The sequence below is a fragment of the Mustela lutreola genome, chromosome 3 (assembly GCF_030435805.1).
Source record: "Mustela lutreola isolate mMusLut2 chromosome 3, mMusLut2.pri, whole genome shotgun sequence".
NCBI lineage: Eukaryota > Metazoa > Chordata > Mammalia > Carnivora > Mustelidae > Mustela > Mustela lutreola.
The window spans coordinates 182186125-182204801 of record NC_081292.1 but is presented as its reverse complement, the minus strand read 5'-3'; the positions used below and the strand labels follow the sequence as shown (position 1 = coordinate 182204801).

The window sequence follows — 18677 nt, the reverse complement described above, 5'->3', positions numbered from 1 at the left end:
TCTGCTCCCAAGATTGAAGCTTCATCCCCACCCCCCAGCCCCGCCCCCCGCAGCCATGCTCACCCCCACATGTTGACGTCGATGTGGGTCCTGGGGTGCCTATTAGCAATGTTGGCATTTTCCCCAGGGCCCTGGCAGGAGGCTCCCTGGGCTAGCATAGAGGCTGAGGTCAGAAAGAAAGAACAAACAGAGGGGAGACGACCTGACTTTAATGGCACAGCTCTAGGCCCCAGCAATGCAGCAAGAGAGACAGCTGTACGAAGCTGCTCAGAGGTGCGGGGACACAGACAACGCTAGGAGATTGCCCTTGTCCCTTCCCATCCCCCAAGCTCATGACTAGGCTCCATGCCCAGCAACTGTGGGCCAGCCCAGTCCTGGTCCCAGGCCCTCATGACGCACAGAAGTGCCCGGGGCCAAGCTTCCAGAATCGGTGAATGCAGAAGCAGCAGGAAGAACAGGGTGGCAGTCTAACTCAAATACAGAAACTGCTGGACTTAAACTCCTACTTGGAAAGGAAGTGAAAACTTGTGTCTTTCAACAGCTTGCAGCTGGATGCACAGGTCTGGGAGTAAGTCCTCATTTCCTGTCTACCATCCTGGGCACCCCGGGGGTCTTACATCAAGGTCCCCGGGGTCATGTTTCCTCGGGCCTGGCATGGACCCCTTGTCAGGTCTCACCTTCAGCCACAGAAGGGAAAGGGGTCACAGGCAGCAAAAATGAGGGCAGCAGCAGAAGCAGCAGGCAGCAGCGGCACAGAGAGGAAGGCAGCAGAAGCTCAAGCACTCACAGAGGGGACAAGAAACCGTGCAAGGAGACTGTTTATTTCGAAAGGATTTTGCAATAAACATAGTGAGTGGGGTCCAGGCAGTTGTTCTATTCTTCTCCCTCATCCTCGTCCTCATAGGAGTCGATGCCCACCTCCTCGTAATCCTTCTCCAGGGCAGCCATATCCTCCCGGGCCTCCGAGAACTCCCCCTCCTCCATGCCCTCACCCACGTACCAGTGCACAAAGGCCCTCTTGGCGTACATCAGGTCGAACTTGTGGTCCAGGCGGGCCCAGGCCTCGGCGATGGCGGTCGTGTTGCTCAGCATGCACACGGCGCGCTGCACCTTGGCCAGGTCGCCCCCGGGCACCACGGTGGGGGGCTGGTAGTTGATCCCGACCTTGAAGCCCGTGGGGCACCAGTCCACGAACTGAATACTGCGCTTGGTCTTGATGGCAGCGATGGCGGCGTTGACGTCCTTGGGCACCACGTCGCCCCGGTACAGCAGGCAGCAGGCCATGTACTTGCCGTGGCGGGGGTCACACTTGACCATCTGGTTGGCAGGCTCGAAGCAGGCGTTGGTGATCTCTGCCACCGACAGCTGCTCGTGGTAGGCCTTCTCCGCAGAGATGACCGGCGCGTAGGTGGCCAGGGGGAAGTGGATGCGGGGGTAGGGCACCAGGTTGGTCTGGAACTCCGTCAGGTCCACGTTGAGGGCCCCGTCGAAGCGCAGGGAGGCCGTGATGGAGGACACGATCTGGCTGATGAGCCGGTTGAGGTTGGTGTAGGTGGGGCGCTCGATGTCCAGGTTGCGGCGGCAGATGTCGTAGATGGCCTCGTTGTCCACCATGAAGGCACAGTCCGAGTGCTCCAGGGTGGTGTGGGTGGTCAGGATGGAGTTGTAGGGCTCCACCACGGCCGTGGACACCTGGGGCGCGGGGTAGATGGAGAACTCCAGCTTGGATTTCTTGCCATAGTCAACTGAGAGCCGCTCCATCAGGAGAGAGGTGAAGCCAGAGCCAGTGCCCCCTCCGAAGCTGTGGAAGACCAGGAAGCCTTGGAGTCCCGTGCACTGGTCAGACTGAAAGGCAGGAAAGAGAAAGAGCATGTAGGTATATCAGGGGCCTGTAGAGCTCTATCTTCTGACTCCACAAATGCCTGAACCCTTTCAGGAGTCAGGGCCAAGACTAGGAAGTATCTCATAGCAGCGGCATAAGATAGTAAAATTAGAGATGACCCCCCAACATGGGTCCTGGAAAAAAATAATTTCCTGACCATTAGCATCATCTCAAAAGCCCCCTCCCTTCCATCCCAGATTCTCACCAGCTTGCGGATCCGGTCCAGCACTGGGTCGATGATCTCCTTGCCGATGGTATAGTGACCACGGGCATAGTTGTTAGCAGCGTCCTCCTTCCCAGTGATGAGCTGCTCTGGGTGGAAGAGCTGCCGGTATGGGCCATTTCGGATCTCATCTGGTAGGGCGCAAACACATCGTTAGGGCAAAAACCACAAGGCCATGCTCAGCAGGGATCGCCCTCCCCCAGCACAGTAGCTGTGGTCAGATGTGTGGAAAAGCTCATCCTTCTGCTGGCCTGTGATAGCAGTGGGTGAGAAACCCAGATCCACCACCCAGGCTAGCCTTCGATCAGCTGCAAACAGGGCAGAGCTGGTAGGGCCAGGAAAGCCAGGTCTAGACACCATCCCTCCAGAGGGAAGCTTGGAGTCACTGTCTGCTCCCCTCAATTCCACCCCATCTTCATCTCACCAATCACCGTGGGCTCCAGATCCACAAACACCGCGCGGGGCACATGCTTCCCAGCACCAGTTTCACAGAAGAAGGTGGTAAAGGAGTCATCCCCTCCACCAATGGTCTTATCACTGGGCATCTGCCCATCGGGCTGGATCCCATGTTCCAGGCAGTAGAGCTCCCAACAGGCATTGCCCATCTGGACACCTGCCTGCCCCACATGGACTGAGATGCATTCGCGCTGAGGGATAAAGAGAGGGGACACGGTATAAGCACCACATCTGCAGTCCTCACCTCATGAGCCTCTCTTCCACCCCACTGCCTATCGGCTAGGGTGATTCTGTTGGCAAAAGTGGAGGCCTGGGGCTGGGCATAGGTCAGAAGAGGTTGGCAGCCTGCCCAGGCTCCCCCACATAGGACTTGACCACTGGAGGCACCCAGTAGGGAAAAATCCCTTAGCTCACTTCTCTGTGGGGACCTTGTCAAGTAAGAACTGTGGCTCTGCATGACCCTGCCACACTCACAGGACACTCAGGGAGGACAGAGAGGGCAAGTGCATATGAAAGACACTGCAGAAACAGACAACAGCACACAACTTCTCAGTTGTTTCCAGTTTTTTACTCCCAAAGCCAGCTTCTCCAGCCCGAGAAGGGATAGGTGTTCCAGAGGCATGAGTTTATAGCCAAAAGCCCTCTTTGAAGGTGAACTAGAATTTCTTTTTTTCTTTTTTTTTTTAAAGATTTTTATTTATTTATTTGACAGAGAGAAATCACAAGTACATGGAGAGACAGGCAGAGAGAGAGAGGGAAGCAGGCTCTCCGCTGAGCAGAGAGCCCGATGCGGGACTCGATCCCAGGACTCTGAGATCATGACCCGAGCTGAAGGCAGCGGCTTAACCCACTGAGCCACCCAGGCGCCCCAGAACTAGAATTTCTTACAACTCTCTCCCTTTCTTTCCTGTGGGCTGCAGAAAGGTCTCAGCCTTCTGATCTGGCATCAACTGACCCCACACACTGGCCATCAGGATGCCCTCACCCCCACCTTTAAATCCCATCTGGCTCTGGAGATCAATCCCAGCTGGCTGCTCTCCCCACCTCCACCCCCGCACTCTGGGTATCTTCACCACCTTCATCCACCGCGCAGCCCTCACGGAAATAGCAAAGTGTGCAGATGGCAGGTGCAGGCAATAAGGGTTGTGGGCACTGGGGCACTAGGCGCCTTAGGCTCATCCCTGCCAGTCTGAAATTAACCCGTAAAGAGCCAAAGTGGTGCGGCGCAGGGCTCACGCAGCCTCCCTTCCTAACGCCGAAATGGCGGGGTGACGGTTTCCAAATACCCAGAAAAGGAAGTGGAACCTGGGGTGAGGCCCCAGAGGTAACCCGCCTTGCGGTGCAGAGTGTAAGCGCCATCCTGCACCAGGGCCCTGCATTCGCCCCCTTCTAGATTCTTTCCAGTTACATCCCAGCCGAAAGTGAAGATAGGATTTCGGCCCCCGTTCCTGGGCTATAAATATCACCCCCCTACACACACCTCTTTCCCCTCCCCCCAACCTGGCCTGGGCCCGCACTCTCGCTCAGCGCCAGCTGTCTCTGCCCGTCCGTTCGCTCGGCTCCAGCTGGAGAGGGGCCGACTCGCCTCACAACGCCGAACCCCATTCCCGCCACCCCTCCCGGCTCTGAATCGGGGTGCTGAGTCACGGGGGGGGGGGGCGCCTCTGGGTAGGAGGGATGCACACACAGTCGGAGGAAAGGGGGATGCTGGACCAAGTAATGTGACCCCCTACCACCTTCTTGGGCTAAGCACGTGTTCGGTCAGATCCAGGAAGCGGGGGGCGGGGAGGGGGGCGGCGGGAGGTTGGGGCGGAGGACAGCCCAGCGGGTCTCCCTCATCCGCGGAAAGGACTGGGCGCGGGATCGCGACAACCCTTCAGGAGGATTAGGGCACAAATGCTTGCTGGAGCAGGAGGCGATTTCCAGAAGGACTCCTCTCAGTTAGTGAAGAATCCCACCCCACTCCATCCCCCTTCCCCAGCCTCCAAAAGTGGACTGCACCGCTCGGCCAAAGTAATGAGAGAGTGGGGGTGGGGGAATGCACAAACCCTCCCGCGTCCTCGAGCCCGGGAACATCGGATGGGGGTCCGGAGCATCTCGGAATGGAGGGGCCCGAAGGAGAAGGGCAATAAGGGGAGAGCCGCGATCCCTGCGGGGCCCACTCACCATGGTGAGTCCGGGCGGTGGGTCTCACGTAGAGTCCGGGTGACGGGTCTCAGTGAGAACTGCGCTAGCTGCAGTGCCGCACCGCTCTTATAGTCGGGGGCGGGGCCCGCGCGCTGCGCTCGCCCACTAGGAGCTGAGCGGCCCGGAGGCCACGCCCCCGCATGGCAGGCGGCGCTAAGGGACGGGGACGGGGTCAGGGCGGTCTCCTCCCCCTGTCTCTCACCTGTCGCACTTGGGTTAGGTGTACCGATGCGGACCTCAGCCCCTCGCTCCAGGTTTTGAGCCGACACCCTGGGTTCCCGATCTCCACGACAGGGACGCAGGGCGCGGTGCCAGGGCGCATCTCGCCTGCACCTGAATCCCCAGGGCGCCCATCGCCCAGGTGTTCTGACTTAGGCCGGGTGCTGTAGAGGCTGTCCGTGCGAAGTGGCTTCAGCGGGCCTTCGCCCGTGCCCCCCTCCCCGCCCTGCCTCCCTGGTGGTTCCCGCCAGTCCCGGGGGAACCCCTTGCAGCGGCACACGGCCTGCTGGTCCTCGGCCGGGACGGCTGGCCTTCGCCAATGCCTGTGGGCGGCCGAGGACAAAGAGCTGCACAGTCTGAGCCCCAGGGTGCCGATCCCTCAGAGTACCCCCACAGAGCCAAGCTCCGCAGCCTGTCTGCGAGGGCCGACCCCAGGAATCTGGCTCGGCTCGCCGGCTGCCGGCGGGTCAGTGGCCCCGTCATCAACGCCGTCACTATTAGCGAGCCCTCGCCACCCACACCTGCCCACTTCCTTGCCGCCAGAACCGCCAGAGCTCTGGGCGGAAGCCCTCGGGACCTGCATTCACAGCCGGACTGTTCTATGTGACCTTGGGCAAGTGACCTAACCTCACTGAGTCCTTGGCATATTAAAAGGAGACGATGATCCTACACTGAAAGCATTGTTGTGAGGTATCAAAATGTGCTTTGACTCTGAAGAGGAAAAAAGAAAGTGGCGATTCTGGTATCACAGCTGATTTTGACTTTCTCCTCTTCTCCTGTTTCCCGGCTGGGGCAGGCATCTGCGACCACATCTCAACCCCTTAGCGCTCAGGCAGAGGCCTCAACATCAATTATCCCTTCTTCCCAGATTTCATTTCCATTTCTTGCAAGAATGGGCTTTTCCATCTACTTTTAAAAGAGATTTTATTTATTTATTTATTTATTTATTTATTGGAGAGAGCGAGCGAGAGGAGAGAGAACACAGAGGGAGAAGAAGCAGACTCCCTGCTGAGCAGGGAGTCCTATATGGGGCTGGATCCCAGGACTTTGAGACCATGACTGAAGTAGAAGGCAGCTGCTTAACCAACTGAGCCATACAGGTGCCGCTTATCGATCTTCTGCTTTCCTTTGCATGCCTTACATTTTCTAGCTCTCTCCCCTCATTGGGGAAATCATCAGGAAGTTCCCCTGAGCCCATCAGCATACCATGAAGAAACCTGTCTCCCAGTCTAGTTCCTTGGAAATGATTCACCTGCATCTCCATGATAGCGTTTCCTTGGACCACTATACTGTCTGACATGACAACACAGTAGGCTAAAATAACTAACAATGGCAACTTCCTGCCAACAAAATAGCTAATTGACACCTTACCTGGGCAATGCATGGAAAGGAACACAGTGAAGCATGACAAGGTCTCTCTTCCCTATGCACTTGCTGTATGGTTGGGAGAACAAGACTCATTCATAAATATGGAAAGGGGCAAGGTCGTATAGTGAAGCTGCTTTGGGAAATGGGGTCATGGTCCCTACAGAGCAAAGACCCTTGGTGATGACAGAGCATACAATCTCTTGCAGACCTTCCTGGGCCCTCCTTTTCCCTTGTGTATCCCCAATCCCTGAAGAATGAGTATGGTAAAAGACCTGAGCTCTTTCAAGCAAAACCCTAAAACTCCTTTGACCTTCAGATTCAGGTTCTTCCTTTGTGAAACAGGGATAACTTCAGATTGTGAGGACCGGATGAACTTCAGGGCTGTGTACATACACAGCAAAGTGCCGTGTAAGCATCTGAATGGGTTCTTGGAGCATCTCATTCCTTTGCTTTAGTGCGCTAGCACACCAGGCTGCGGTTATTTGTGTACATGGCTGTCTTAGAAATTGCAGACTCATTCCAGGTAAGGATTGGATCTTATTCATCTTTGTGTCCCCAGATCCTAGCATAGTGCTTAGCACAGGGTAAGCATTGGCTAAATGTATGTCAGAAGAATTATTTCACTTCTGAGATGGGAATAAAATTAAGGTAGAACTCTAAGAAGCCAGAAGTTGCAAATCGGCAGCCTGGAGGCCAAGTTCCCTCTCTGAATTGTTTTGTTTGACCCTCACAGTGTTCATCCCCATAGCGGTTAGAATATATGAGAAAAAGCAGGAACTGCCTTCGTTCTGGATCATCCCCAAGACCACCCCCATGTCAGGAGATTTACTAGAAGGACTCAGCATAAAGTTGATAAATAACCCCCTAGCTAAGGTTTATTAGTGATGTAGGAAGGCTGCACAGCTGGATCATAAGGGGGAAAGACATGAGCTGAATCTGAAGGAATGTTTGCCCTCTCCCTCCCGGGAGGACTCCCACAGCATTCTCTTCCTCCAAAATGGAAGAGGAGCAACATTTCTCTGCAGTAGTTCTGCCCAAGGAAGCCTGTTAGAGACTCAGCACCTAAGACTTGTGAGGGCTGGTCACATAGACACCTCTGTCTTGCACGTACCCAAATTCCAGACTCCTAGAAGAAAAGCAGCTGATCAGCATAAGACATTTTCTTTTTTAAAAAGACTTTTATTTATTTTAGAGAAGAGGGATGGGCAGAGAGAAGGGGATAGAGAGAGAATCCTAAGCAGACTCCACACCCAGCATGGAGCCCAATGAGGAGCTCAATCTCACAATCCTGAGATTGTGACCTAAGCTGAAATCGAGTCAGGTGCTTAACCGACTGAGTGGCCCAGGTGCCCCACAGCACAAATCATATTCTTTATACACACAGTCTAGGCACAACAAACCATCCTGGTCCTTTAACTATTGACTGACTGACACTCTAAGAACCAAGTTTTCAATGCAGGCCAAGGGCATTAAGGTAATCTTACCAGCAGAACTTTCTAAGGAGCAGTCCCAACTGCATTAACTTTTTTTGCACAGTCATATAAAAACCTAGATTCCTAGCTTATCTTGAAAAGAATTGGAAGATCTGGCTATATCAGGCTTGCATTCCCAATTAGCAACTCTGATAGTCAGAATTAATCATGCCCCAAAGATGTCCACATTTTAATCCCTGAACCCCGTGACTATGTCACCTTACGTGGCAGAACACTGCGGATGTGACTAAGGTGAAGGTCTTGAGATGAGCTTATTCTCCATTTTCTGGGTGAGCCCAGTATAACCACAAAGGTCTTTATAAGTAGAAGAGGGCGACAGGAGAGACAGAGTCAAGGAAGGAGAGGTCAGAAGCAGAGGTCAAAGTGATGTAATTATTGGCTTTCAAGGTGGAAAGAAGCCATGAGTCAAGGAATATGGGCAGCCTCTAGAAGGAAGAAAAGGCAAGGAACAGATTCTCCTCTAGAGTCTCTAGAAGGAAGGCAATCTGCCAATGCCTTGAGTTTATTTATATCTTAAATAGGTTCCAGTGTTAACTCTGGGGGTGGGCTTCCCCATACACCACCAAGCAATGCTCAGACACTAGCAGGGTGTCTTAGCAATTTAACTCAATTCTGCCACTACCTACCCAGAGATAGCATCAGATTCCCCTGACTGAGGGTACAGTCCTATACAACTGCCTCTCCAGTACTCCTGTTGTTTCCTGGTCTTCTGATCAACTGGCTATAAATTAGAGGTGCCCATGAGATCCTCTTGGGTTTGATTAATTTTCTAGAGTTGCTGACAGAACTCAGAGAGATGTTTCACTCCTGTATCATTGGTTTATTGTAAAAGGATACAAATCAAGAATGGCCAGATGGAAGAGAGTCATAGGGCATGGTGTGGAGAAAGGACAAGGAGTTTCTATACCTTTTCCATGCATGCCATTCCCCCATTATTTTCACATGTTCACCAATCTAGAAACTCCAAACTCCAACCTTTGGGGCTTTTATGGAGGTTCATTACATAGACATGGTGGATGGAATCACCGACCACTGGGGTTGCTCTAGCTCCTCTCCCCGCTCTTGAGGTGAACTTATTCTACATTTTATGGGTGGGCACCTCCTCCCTGGAGGTGAAGAAGAGACTAACAGTTCCAACCCTCTAACACTTGGTTGACTCTACTGGCCACCTGCCCCCAACCCTAGGTGCTTTCCGAATGACACCTCATTAGCGTAAAAAGGATATCTTTAAAAAATGTTTTTTTGTTTATTCATTTGACAGAAAGAGACACAAGTAGGCAGAGAGGCAGGCGGGGGGCCGGGGGAGCAAGCTCCCTGATGAGCAGAGAGGGGGGTGAGGCTTGGTGCTCGGTGCTCAATCCCAGGACCCTGAGATCATCACCTGGGCCAAAGGCAGAGGCTTAACCCACTGAACCACCCAGGCGTCCAACAAAAGATATCTTTATCACTCTTTATCACTCTCAACACTTAATGAAATTCCAAGGGTTTTAGCAGCTGTGAGCCAGTTATCCTACACAAAGACCGAATATATATGAGGACTATATGTGTGTACAGTCGTGCATGTGTGCACGTATGTATGTATCTCCTGAATAGAGCCATAATGTCTGGGTGGGTGTACAGGCAGCAATCCATGTTGCCAGATTGAAAACTTGAACATTTTTTAAAAAGATTTTATTTATTTATTGAGAAAGAGAGAGAGCACAAGTGAGAGGACATAGCAGAGGGGAGGGGCAGAGGGAGACACACACTCCTCTCTGATGCAGGACTCGATCCCAGGACACTGGGATCACAACCTGAGCTGAAGGCAGACGTTTAACCAACTGAGACATGCAGGCACCCTGAAAACTTGGACATTCACACACATGTACAGAATCTAGAAGATGATGCTCCTCACTTCATTTTTCCAATTGAATCACTGCTTAGACTGTCTACCTTACAAGGGTGTCCTGCAGACCACTCTGTCTTTGGATCTCTTTCCCTCTTCTCTTTGCCCTTTGTTATCTCCATCTTTTCTAACTTCTTCCCAGAGTCTCCCCTCTGTCTTGGAGCCATGCAACAAGGTCCTCAAAATTTAAAATGTCTCCACTGATTCCATCTGGGAAAGTTGGAACTGAGCCTTAGTGCATATCCTTCCATTTTTTAAGACTAGAGTATCTACCAGCTGTCCTCTGTCTCACAGCACCATCTTTCCAAAGGGAGATATACACGTCTTCTCTCCTATTCACTGTCTCTGCAGGCTTGGTTCACATTCTCTATTGAGATGTTCTTGCCAAAATCTCTAGTGACTTCCAACTGGCTAAAGCTAAAGGTCACATTTTTACATCTTTTTCAGCCTCTCAACAATGCCTGAGATAATTGGCCCTTCCTTTATCCTTGAAAAACTTTCTTCTTGGCTTCAATGACACACCTTTCTCTTGCTTCCAGCCATTCCTTCTTGGTGGTCTTTGATGGCTTACCCCTAATGGGTGTTTCCCAAGGCTCAGTCCCAGGCGCTCTCTTTTCCTCCCCAAAGGAGCAATTGTTCTTGAAGGTAAATGTAGAGTATATGGGGTTTTATTATATTATCTCTACTTTGGGATGTATTATTAAATGTCCTTAATAAAAAGTTACTGTAACATTTTAGGGTCATTAAAAAAGGAATAGAACTAGAGTGTATACATTCACAAACCAAAGAGAAAGAATAGAATAGAAAGAAATATTATCTATGTGCTGAGAAGTCGCAAATTTATATGTTCTTTAGGACTTCCCTGAATATCAGATTCACATGCTTATTTGCTTTTTTGACATTAGCACTTAAAAGCCTGTTAGACATCTCAAACATCACAAATTCAAAGTAAAACTCCCAATGTCCCACTCTCACCCTGCTCCTTGCCAAAAATGCTTCTGTCCTAAGGCTTCCAAGTCTTCTACCCACATGCTTACGTTAAAAACCTAGAATCATCCTACATTCCTCTTTCCCTTTCTCCTTCCTCTCTTTTTTGCTTAGAATTTTCTTGGCTGCAAATAACGGAAAGCCTAACTAACAGAGGATTCAACAATGAGGATATTTATTATCCTGCAAGGAATCTGAGTGTAGGGCAGTTCCAGAGTTGACTCAATGATGTCACCAACAACTCCAGTATTTCCAGCTATCCGCTCTGACATCCTCAATGGCTGGTGGCATCTTCTCTTGTGATCACGAGATGACTGCAGCAGCTCCAAGTGTCATATTCTCAGTTACTAAGGCTGGAAAGGTGGATGTCCTCCCACAGTCTCCTCCCACAGGGAGAAAATCCTTGTTTTCGAGCCTCCTTGTAGACTTCCCTCATATCTTACTAGCCCCTTGCCTAAACAAGTAGTTGGAAGGAGGGAATGGAATTACCATTAATGGTTTAGAGTAATTTATACTCACACCTAGGTCTGAGAAAGGCCATCTTCCTTGAGCAAATGGAAGGTTAAATAACTACACAAATTCAGGATCCTACCAGTAAAGACAAAATAGAGGCAGGGGACAGTAAGGCTGTTAGGTGGATCTGCACACCCCACATTAACGTGCCCTATAACTTTATTTCGAACCCGGCTACTTCCTACAATCCCTGCTCCACTCCAAACTACCATCCCTCATTCCTGGATGCCAAAAGTAGACTTCTAACTATTGTCCTGCTTCTACTTTTGAACACCTGGACTTGCTTACCCTTATAATGCTTCCTCCATGCAGCAGCAGCAATAATTTCTCTTAAACACAAGTAGGCAAAGATGCTTGCTATACCCTCCCATTGCCTAGTAATGGAAGCCATTCTTCCAAGACTCTTTTACCTCTGTGTTCTCATCTTGCAGAGCTCCCTCCCCACCTCTCTCCTTCTCCTTGAACACACCAGGCTGGTTCCTTTAACCTCACCAGTTCTCTTGATCTAGAGCACTATGATCCATGATCCAGATGTGGTCATAGTTGACTCCTTAGCATTCAGTCTCAGTTCGAACATCTGCTTCTTCTTTTCTTTCTTTCTTTCTTTTTCCTTCCTTCCTTTGTCAAACATCAGCTACTTAGAGAAGGAAAATAGCTGTGGAGAGGGGAGAAGCACTGAGCCTGAGTCCCAGGTGGGTTTTAATTCTACCACTAATGAGCCCCCATGTGATCTTGGGCCAGACGCAAGAGGCTTCCATTTCCTTTTCTCCCTCAGGGGAATGGAGGCCCCGCCTTGCTTACCTCACAAAGCTGTTGAGGGACTCAAAGGAGATAAGGGGTGTAGCCACCTCAAGAGCCACAAAATGGGGTATGAATGTGACAGAGTCACTTTTGTATTTCATAAGTTTGCCTGAGGTCATAGGGAGACGCGTGTGAAGAAGTAAGGCCAGGGTAGGCCGGCAGCCACTTGCTTAGAATAGGGAGAGGCCCTGATGAGGAACCCTGAGCCCCTGCTCCTGGTCGTTCTCTCCCTGTGGAGAACAACAGCAGTTCTAGACTGAGCATTCTTTATCTGTTTTCATCCTCACCACACCACTTCTCCCCATTCCACATATAAGGAAACTGAAGTGGGAAAAGACCTTAAATGCCAGAACTGGTCCTAAGACTGAGCTCTAGTTCCCTATGTCCTATAATATTCTGAGTTTCCATCCCGAAGGCCCTGAGGCTTGGTCTCTTGCCCTAGGACTCATTATTTCCGGTTCAGTGCACTCTCTTAGCGCCACCCACATTCCACTTCCAGTCCTCACCTGCCCTAAGGGTGGCCTTGCCTCTGGAGCTCAGGGGCTTTGGTTTCTGAATCTTCCCCCACCAGTGAGCCACCAGGAAATGGGACTGAGTGAGCTGCAGACCCTGTGTACCCGGTACACAGTGGGGGGACCTGTGGGGGGGGCACCGGCCGATCCTCTCCCCTACCCAACCCACCTTGCTGCCCTGTTTGAGCCCAGCCCAGCACTTGGTAACCAAGTCAACAGGCCTGCCCTCCTGGGGCAGTTTCTAACAACATTTTCCCTGCTGAGAGCTGACCGGAGAGTATAAGGAGGCCGGTGGCTGTAGGTCTCTCACAGACCTGTATCTGCCTCTCATCGAGCAGCAGACAGACAGACAACCCAAGCCAGCACCCAGCCAAGCAGCATGGTGAACAGGGGTCGGGGGCTGGGCATGCTAGTGAGGGTCCTAGTGGACCCAGGTGAGTGGTGTGAGGGATCCCTAGGATTCCAGGTGTTCCCGGGGCTCCTGTGTGCACGGTGAGATGGGGAGATGGAAAGAAACTTCCATATGTGAGCGTGCCCCCCAAAGTGTACTGGTACGTGAGAGCTCGTGCAGGGGTGGAGGACAGAGTGATGGTAACCAGGATGTGGGTCTGAGTCTCTGCTCAGGTGCAGGGCTGCGGAGAGGCTCTGGATCTAGGGGTAGGGAGGATGGAGTAAGCAGCGCTGGAACAGGAAGTACAGGCACTTTACAAACCCTGGGCCCCACAGCAGATTCATCGTTGGCCTCCCTCTGGTCCTACCTCTCCTGGCTGTCGGGACGCATCCTTGCAGCCCTGCCAAGCCGATGCATCTGATCTGACCCCTTATTTCAACAGAGAGAGTGAGGAGGAGGCGGAGAGAAAGAGAGTGTGCTCCCTCTTATCGAGAGCTGGCTGTGCGTGGGGCTCCTTTGATATCTTTTGCCAGGCTCCCCACCAGAAGGGATAGAAAAGCAGTGAAGAACATGGTTGGAGCCAAGGTGTTCCCACTCCGAATATTACTGGTTTTGCTCATGACCTTGAGCTACTTGCTTAACCTGAGTGTCAGTTTCCTCTTGTGCAAAATGGCGTCGTGAAAGGACCTACCTACAGGATTGTCGTGAAGATGAAATGGGATGATGTATGTGGAGTGCTTAGCACAGTAGCTGGCGCCTAATTAATGCTTAGTACAGGGGAACGAAATGATGTAATGACAAAGCCTGCCAGGTGCAAGATCACACTAGTTTTACATTCAGGGAAAGGGCAGTGGAGCAGCTGAAGAGAAGGAACTTGTCTGAAGTCACAGAGGGATGGGGTTTGAGGCTGAATCTAGGTGATTCCAGGGGTTGAGTGCTTTGCCCCAAACCTGTTGCCCCACAGTAAGGGGCGTCATTTCTAATATCTCAAGCTTACCCAAGAGGTCAGAGACGCCTTGTGTGGGCCAGAAGTCATGGGGGCCAAGATGGTGTCTGGCTTTGTAGATAGAGCCCAGGGAGGCTGGAAGTTGCAACTGCCAGGGCTGGCCTTGCCAGTAGACTGGTAAACCCTGTCAGTCCTCCCTGTGGGGTATGAGGATTTCTGGAGTCCTTGTATTCCTAAGCAATCCCCCCAGCTTAATTCATTACCTTCTCTTACTATGACAGGAGGGGTGAGGGATGGGAGTTGGTGAGGGGACCCAACAGGTATGGTGCCGCAATATGTGTCATGCAGTGAGCTAGGCGACTTCTATGCCTTCTTTCATTTAATCCCCATTGTAATTCTAGGAGGGCACTCTTATTATTGCCCCCATTCATGGGATGGAGGGAGACCCACAAAGGGGTCAACAGTCTTGCTCAAGGCAAATAGAGAAGTAATGACGATGTATGATTTAATCCCGGTCCTCTCAAAATTATCAGACAAGGCTCTTGCATCATATTTTAAAAGCCAGGCAAGTGTTAAATTTATGGAGACAGCATCCTCATTAAAAATTATGAAATATTCCAGGCAGGAAAGTATAAAGAATAATATAATAAACACCTGCTACCCAGCTTAAGAAAGAGAATCCCTCTCCAACTGCATACACCGCCCTTTTCTCCCAGAGAGAACCATTGTTCCAAATTTAGTGTTAATACTTTCTTTATTTTTGTAAGACACACATGCTACCAGAATATATAGCAAAATATAAATTTATCTGTAAATGACGCATGACATTATTTTACGAGTTAAAGATCTTTATAAATGGTATCCTGTTGTATGATTCTTCCCTAATTTGCCTTTTTTTTTTTTTTCCCCCGGAAAGAATTTTTTGGTAAGATTCTTTCTTGTAGTTCATCCATTTCAACTTCTGCCCCACTCTTTGTCCATCTTCTCCTGTTGAAGGACATTTAATCGGCTTCTGAGGCTGTGGCTCTCCGGCTTCTCTCCTTGTTCACCTGTGTGAAAACTTCTCTAGCGCAAGACCGCCATCAGCACCCCTAGATCTTGCCCATTTTTTTTCTCCAAAAGAGATGCATCAATTTAGGCTTCGACCAGCTGTTTAAGAATTCCCATTTCTTCACACCCTCTACAAGGTTAAGCCTTCAAGCTTGGGGAAAGCTGATGGATGTGCTCATCTTGTTTTCAAGGTCTGTGGTAATTATTTCTCAAGCAGAGCAAAAAGACTTATTCTGGTATCCCACTTACTATGCTGCCCCACATCTGTTAACGTGTGGAAGCCCCGCCCAGTGGGCTGCTGGAGGGCGCGGACCGTGCATGAGGTGCTCTGTATCTCCAGTGTCAATACATCAGGCAGAGAGAAGAGGCCCAGAATGTTTGATGAAGCAAGAGGGTCCAGCTTTCTTGATTCTCATGAGGCTCCTCTGGAAGGGCATTGAACTTTCTGATTTCCAGGACCAAGCAGTTCATCCCAGTCCTGCTTTAGGGGCCAAGCGTTCTTTGACCACCAGCCTGGAATCATGTGGGGAAGACCTTCTCCACTCCACTCCATTGCACTCCAGAATTAGCACACCCAAGAGAGGAGGGAACAGCCTATCTCCTGCCATTCCAGGCCCATTCTTCCCTTCCTTGCTGGCCTTTCAGCTGTAACATGAATCTAGAGTTCTTCCTGCTTTCAAAGCCTCTCCCTTGTTTCTGATCCCCGAAGCCTCACTTGGATCCTGCTTCTCTCACCCATGGCCCTTCATTTCTTTCTGAACACGAGTGGATTGGACTATTATGCTCTGCTGGACTCATCTGACCTCCTCAACACTCTTAAGACGCTTAGTCACTGAGTGAGACTCTATAATCTTAGAACTAACTGCCCACATCTGCTTCCTCTGAGGGTTTTGGCCCGGCGCCTGGAGCCACTGCCTGTGGGTCCTCAAGGCCACCAATAAATCCTTAGACACAGGAGGTGGGGCAAGGAGAGCAGGAACCTTTGCCCTCAGCCAGAGAACCATGCAAGAAAGGATTTTGGGCAGGAATGGTGTCCAGGCACTACAGGCTTCTCTTTGCTAAGAGTGTTCTCTGCACTTGGCCTGTTCAGTGTGAGTGCATCTCAGTCCATGTGTGGCAGGCCAGTGTGCAAATTGGCAATGCGTGCTGGGAGCTCTACTGCTTGGAACACGGGATCCAACCAGATCGACAGATGCCCAGTGACAAGACCATCGGTGGAGGGGACAACTCCTTCAACAACTTCTTTAGTGAAACCAGGGCTGGGAAGCATGTGCCCCGGGCTGTGTTTGTGTATCTGGAGCCCACGATGATTGGTGAGTGACCATCCATCTCTGTCACGTGTGTCACCTTGTCCTGGGCACCACAGCAATTCCCTCCCCATGCCTGGAGCTCTCGAATTTGTAGCTCACAGGACCGGCAGCCAGTTAAACCACAGATCCGCTGCCACTCAGCCCAAGTCTCAGGGTTACTCTGTAACCCTTTCCTTTTCATTGATGAACACTCAAAGTCAAGGGCCATAACACCTGCATGAATGGAGCTCCTCTAGGGTAGGACTAGGGGTCTGGTGGCCTTGCCCTTTTTGGGTAACTCGGGGAGTCAGGCTGCAAGGGGTAGGGGGTGTCTAAAACTCTGCCCATTGCAGATGAAGTTCAGACGGGCATGTACTGCCAGCTCTTCCATCCAGAGCAATTCATCACCAGCAAGGAAGACACTGCCGATAACTATGCTTGAGGTCACTACACCATTGGAAAGGAGCTCATCGACCTGGTACTGGACCAAATTCAGAAGCTTGTGAGTGGTGGTGGGGGGCTGGGGAAGCAGGAATCTAGATTCCTGCAGTGAAGAAGTCTGGACACCAGACAGGAAGAGAACCTTCTGGGTGAGTTTTATTTTGCTTTATTTTATTTATGGATGAGTTTTAAAAGATATAGGATCAGAACCAGTGAGGGGGATCCCTGCATATGGATCAGGGGAGGCAGAGGGTATGCTCTGGCCTGGAGCTGGGTGTCTTCTTTACCTCCTATAACAACTGGCCCGAGGCTGGGCAGAGTGGTGACAGGTGTAAACATGACTATGAGCTGTCTGGCCTAACTGTGGAGGTCTGTAGGCATTCCCAGACTCTAGCCTTGTGTTGCAGGGATGTGGGGAGAGGGCCCTGTGATAAAAAGGGATCCAAATAATCCTGAGCCACGTATCTGTGATTGGGTTTGGCCTCCATCAAGGATGGGGATCAGGTTTCTGGATTGTTGACTTTAGTAGGGAAGCTCTCCAGAAACATGGGAAATTAAGTCAGGAGAAAGCACGTATGGAGCTGGATGGGTTTTGATGTTATGAGGACAAAAATGACGATATCATAAGATTCTAGAGAGCTGTGTCTTAGAGACCTCAAGAGGGTTTAGAGAGGAGGAAAAACAAGAGTAGAGAGAATGGGTCCTCCCTATGAGGACCCGCTTTGCTCTTGGAAAGGATTTAAGGAAAGTTTTGGGGAATTTGAAACAGTTGGCTTTTTTCCTTTTCCTCCACTCTGCTTCGTATCCCATATTTCCCTTCACAGCCCACTTTTTAGGCTGAGCAGTGCACAGGACTCCAAGGCTTCCTGGTCTTCCACAGCTTCGGAGGGGGCACCAGCTCGGGCTTCACCTCTCTCCTGATGGAGCGGCTCTCAGTTGACTATGGCAAGAAATCCAAGCTGGAGTTCTCCATCTCCAGGTGTCCACGGCCCAGGTGTCCACGGCCGTGGTGGAGCCCTACAACTCCATCCTGACCACCCACACCACCCTGGAGCACTCGGACTGTGCCTTCATGGTGGACAACGAGGCCATCTACGACATCTGCCGCCGCAACCTGGACATCGAGCGCCCCACCTACACCAACCTCAACCGGCTCATCAGCCAGATCGTGTCCTCCATCACGGCCTCCCTGCGCTTCGACGGGGCCCTCAACGTGGACCTGACGGAGTTCCAGACCAACCTGGTGCCCTACCCCCGCATCCACTTCCCCCTGGCCACCTACGCGCCGGTCATCTCTGCGGAGAAGGCCTACCACGAGCAGCTGTCGGTGGCAGAGATCACCAACGCCTGCTTCGAGCCTGCCAACCAGATGGTCAAGTGTGACCCCCGCCACGGCAAGTACATGGCCTGCTGCCTGCTGTACCGGGGCGACGTGGTGCCCAAGGACGTCAACGCCGCCATCGCTGCCATCAAGACCAAGCGCAGTATTCAGTTCGTGGACTGGTGCCCCACGGGCTTCAAGGTCGGGATCAACTACCAGCCCCCCACCGTGGTGCCCGGGGGCGACCTGGCCAAGGTGCAGCGCGCCGTGTGCATGCTGAGCAACACGACCGCCATCGCCGAGGCCTGGGCCCGCCTGGACCACAAGTTCGACCTGATGTACGCCAAGAGGGCCTTTGTGCACTGGTACGTGGGTGAGGGCATGGAGGAGGGGGAGTTCTCGGAGGCCCGGGAGGATATGGCTGCCCTGGAGAAGGATTAGATGGATAGTGTCTGTGTGTGTGTGTGTGGGGGGGGTGAATACTAGCAGAATCCTGTGTGTCTGTCCTAAATAAAGTGCTGTATCCTCACCATCTCGCAAAAGTGTCTTTTTCTCTTGGGAAAATTTGCGGAGCAGGGGTTTCTCCTTCAAGGGAGACAGGAAGGCTGGCATCTCAGCCTGGGTGCCCCAGAAACCAGATCTGGTTCCAGATTTTATTAAAGCATGTGATTCCAGGGACGCCTGGGTGGCTCAGTTGGTTAAGCAGCTGCCTT

At 51.5% G+C, this 18677-nt stretch overlaps 1 protein-coding gene and 1 pseudogene across 1 annotated transcript; one reads left to right on the top strand and one right to left on the bottom strand.

Moving 5' to 3' along the window:
- Positions 1–800: 800 nt before the first annotated feature.
- On the bottom strand, positions 801–4842 carry LOC131827429 (tubulin alpha-4A chain). Its single transcript, XM_059167997.1, has 4 exons — positions 4728–4842; positions 2530–2752; positions 2088–2236; positions 801–1845 (listed from the first exon to the last, which is right to left on the bottom strand). The coding sequence occupies exons 1-4, from the start codon at positions 4728–4730 to the stop codon at positions 874–876; spliced, it is 1347 nt and encodes a 448-aa protein (XP_059023980.1). The 5' UTR covers positions 4731–4842; the 3' UTR covers positions 801–873.
- Positions 4843–17496: 12654 nt separating this feature from the next.
- LOC131827423 (tubulin alpha-4A chain-like) lies at positions 17497–18420 on the top strand (annotated as a pseudogene).
- The last annotated feature ends 257 nt before the right edge of the window (positions 18421–18677 follow it).

Excerpts from the sequence above, each read along its gene's own strand:
- LOC131827429 (XM_059167997.1), bottom strand. Across the intron at positions 2,237-2,529 it reads TCTGGAGCCCACGGTGATTG|ATGAGATCCGAAATGGCCCA; the intron begins GTGAGATGAAGA and ends GCGCCCTACCAG. Across the intron at positions 1,846-2,087 it reads TGGACCGGATCCGCAAGCTG|TCTGACCAGTGCACGGGACT; the intron begins GTGAGAATCTGG and ends CCTGCCTTTCAG.